At 27.4% G+C, this 2,959-nt stretch overlaps 1 protein-coding gene across 1 annotated transcript in view; it reads left to right on the top strand.

Annotated features, from left to right (window-relative positions):
* LOC107642169 (heavy metal-associated isoprenylated plant protein 21) overlaps positions 2,211–2,959 on the top strand; it is a 1,339-nt gene continuing 590 nt past the window's right edge. Inside the window, exons 1-2 of the mRNA XM_016345474.2 lie at positions 2,211–2,360; positions 2,548–2,623. Coding sequence (XP_016200960.1) covers positions 2,289–2,360; positions 2,548–2,623 — 148 coding nt within the window. The 5' untranslated portion in view covers positions 2,211–2,288. The remainder of the gene's footprint in view (positions 2,361–2,547; positions 2,624–2,959) is intronic.

Below are 2,959 nucleotides of genomic sequence, written 5' to 3' on the forward strand. Positions count from 1 at the left end.
TAAAGAGTAAAATAAAAAATAAAAAAAATTATCTTTTAAATTATAAAAAATATACAAAAGAGATATATACAAAATAGTAACCAAACAGAAAACCGAATCCTACTCTCTCTCCTTGCTCAGGGTATTCCCTTTTTTTATGGTCTTGCTGAGTTGCTGTAGATATAGATAGAAAACAATATGGAAGATGAAAGTAGCCCAACTAGGCCCAGCATGGCAAAAACTTTTAATTGCCTCTAATGTTTCTGAAGTACAAGAAATGCAGGTTAATCAACATTTCTTGCACATCTTTTTGGAATGGGTTGGGGAGCCAGAAACTACTTCAAATTACGTTCTTCCGGTTTAGGCAATTGATTCATTTATCTTTTTTCCCCATTCTTCGTTCATTTTTGTATGATATTATGTATAACTAACCATCAATAAATAGCTTTTAATTTTCTTTATTAGAAAGGCATCTCTAAGTCCATTTGTATTATAGACAAGCAATATTAATTTGTGCAAAGATATTAATTCCATGAAAATCATCCACCTGCCCAAATGCCAAAGAAGAAAAAATCAAACACCAAACAAGTCAACCAAGATATGTGTGATCATGGACTAGCATATTATTTAAGTGCTCAAAGGAAAGTAACAAAACATAATAAATAGGGTCACAATTATATATTCTACTATTTTCATTGAAGGTGGGACGGTGATGGATCAATAACAATAATCAATATCAATATTTATCCTTATTGTGGAAATTAAAGTTATTACATTAATTATATTCATATCCATATCCACTCCATCAACAACTATTTGTGGTTTTTTGCCGTTACGCCGCTCTGGTGTTTAATTTCTTCTTTCTTGATAGAATTTTAAATCATATCTCAAAATTTCATAATAGATAGCATTGAATATAGTTCTCAATTTCGGCCATGTAGAATAATTTACATTCATACTAGGTTGCTTTTTAAAAGAGGTTTTGCAAACATATAATAATGAAGGAAAATAAAATGGAAATATCTGTAAAAGATTAAAGCAATTATTATTCGTATGAAAATATTTTCATATAAAAACAATAATTGAGATATGAATATATGCGAAATAATTTAGTTAAATTAACGAACCGTTTTTTGATTAATTATGTGAAATCTTGGTTAATTATTATCACTTCAATAATTCAACTTTAATTACATTTGCCAATTAATCTACTTATCTTTATTTATGTTATAGCTTAAAAAATTAATATAATAAAAACATCGATAGAGAAAATAAAAGAATTCAATTCTAGCATACTATAAAAACTAATTTTGTAATTTGTAGTGGAATGGTACGGTTGATTATTAGCGGCGAGTATTACATAATGATCTTATTATGTAACATAAATGATGAGAAATGAGATAGAGTTGATATACATACAAGCACTAAAGATTTGAAACAATTACTAGTACTTTTTAATTAAATTTTAAACACTTTTTTAAATGCTCATTGAATATATGCTCCATTTAATTGGATTCACCTAAATATTATAAGGAAAATGTTTGGTAACAAAAAAAAAAATATTAGCCAAAAACAGTTATAACTGTCCTTATTTAGCTTTCATTAATTGTCACGATAATTAATGAATGCTAAATAAAGAAAGTTCTGCTTGTTTTTTTTTTGTCTACCTAGCATTACCCATATTATAATATATAAAAAGAGTAATGCTAGGGGCCAGTAACTTTTGTGATTGGTAGTCATCAAATAACCATCAATAATGATCTAATGGTGTGAGATTTCATCCAATGACTCATCTTTCTTTGCTGGTCATATGTTGGCCAAAATTCAACAAAACTGTTGGCCCTAGAGTTTTCCATATAAAAAAGAGACTATATAGGTTTAATATGTATACCTGTTGAATTATTATAGAGAAGAAATTAAAGACGCTCTCATTGAACAAAAATAATGAAAGACAACACAAAATCACTTTTAAAAAAATTTTGAAATACAGATTTAATTTCTACATATTAAAAAAAATGAATGAATATATGATATAAAGATAGGGCCAAGAGTCTCATAATTCATTATATATTATATATTATATTATCTGGAAACACATACCTTAGAATATGCGCATAGGGACATATATGTCCCATCAATAATTCAGGGTTTACAATAATATAATTTTATTATAATTGACACTGCTTTAATTTTTTAGCATTCATGAAACCCCTTTTTGCCTCCTATAAATATAAACATACCACTCTCCCCCTTCCTTATTATTATTGCTTTGCTTTTTCATTTGTGGAAGGAATTGAAAAGAAAGAAAAATGGGTGCACTTGATTACCTCTCTAACTTTTGCACTGTAACCACCACTAGGTCCAAGCACAAAGCAATGCAGGTATGCTACCAAAACTCATCAAATAATACACCCAATAAATAAAAATCTTTAATTTCCATTTAACTTTGCATTTTCTTCTTAATTTCCTTCACTTCTTTTTTTGTTAATTTTTTTCCCTAAAACATGATGAGTTGTGATGATTTTTTTCCTTATAATATATAACTATTGTATGTTTTATATGTTTCAGACAGTTGAGATCAAAGTGAAAATGGACTGTGATGGTTGTGAAAGAAGAGTCAGAAATGCAGTTACTTCAATGAAAGGTTCCATTCTATGTTCTCTTCAAACTTGTTTGCATTGCATGACAAGAAGCCATGCAGTTGCAGGAGCATTTATTGTGTTATACTTCTGATATCACCAAATATTCAACTTTTTTAATTTTCTTTTCACTAATCAATATATAACAGGTTAAAGTTAAAAATAACATGATTGTTTTTGAGATGATTAATTACTTTTTATATAGTTCTATAACTTGGTTAATAAAACTACATGTTAATATATTTATTATAATGACATTAACCTAACATGTTATACGATGGATTTTTTTTTTCTCTTTCATTTTCTTCATCAAAATTTTAATATTGTTTTTTAATTTTTTT

Source organism: Arachis ipaensis, chromosome B05 (assembly GCF_000816755.2).
Source record: "Arachis ipaensis cultivar K30076 chromosome B05, Araip1.1, whole genome shotgun sequence".
NCBI lineage: Eukaryota > Viridiplantae > Streptophyta > Magnoliopsida > Fabales > Fabaceae > Arachis > Arachis ipaensis.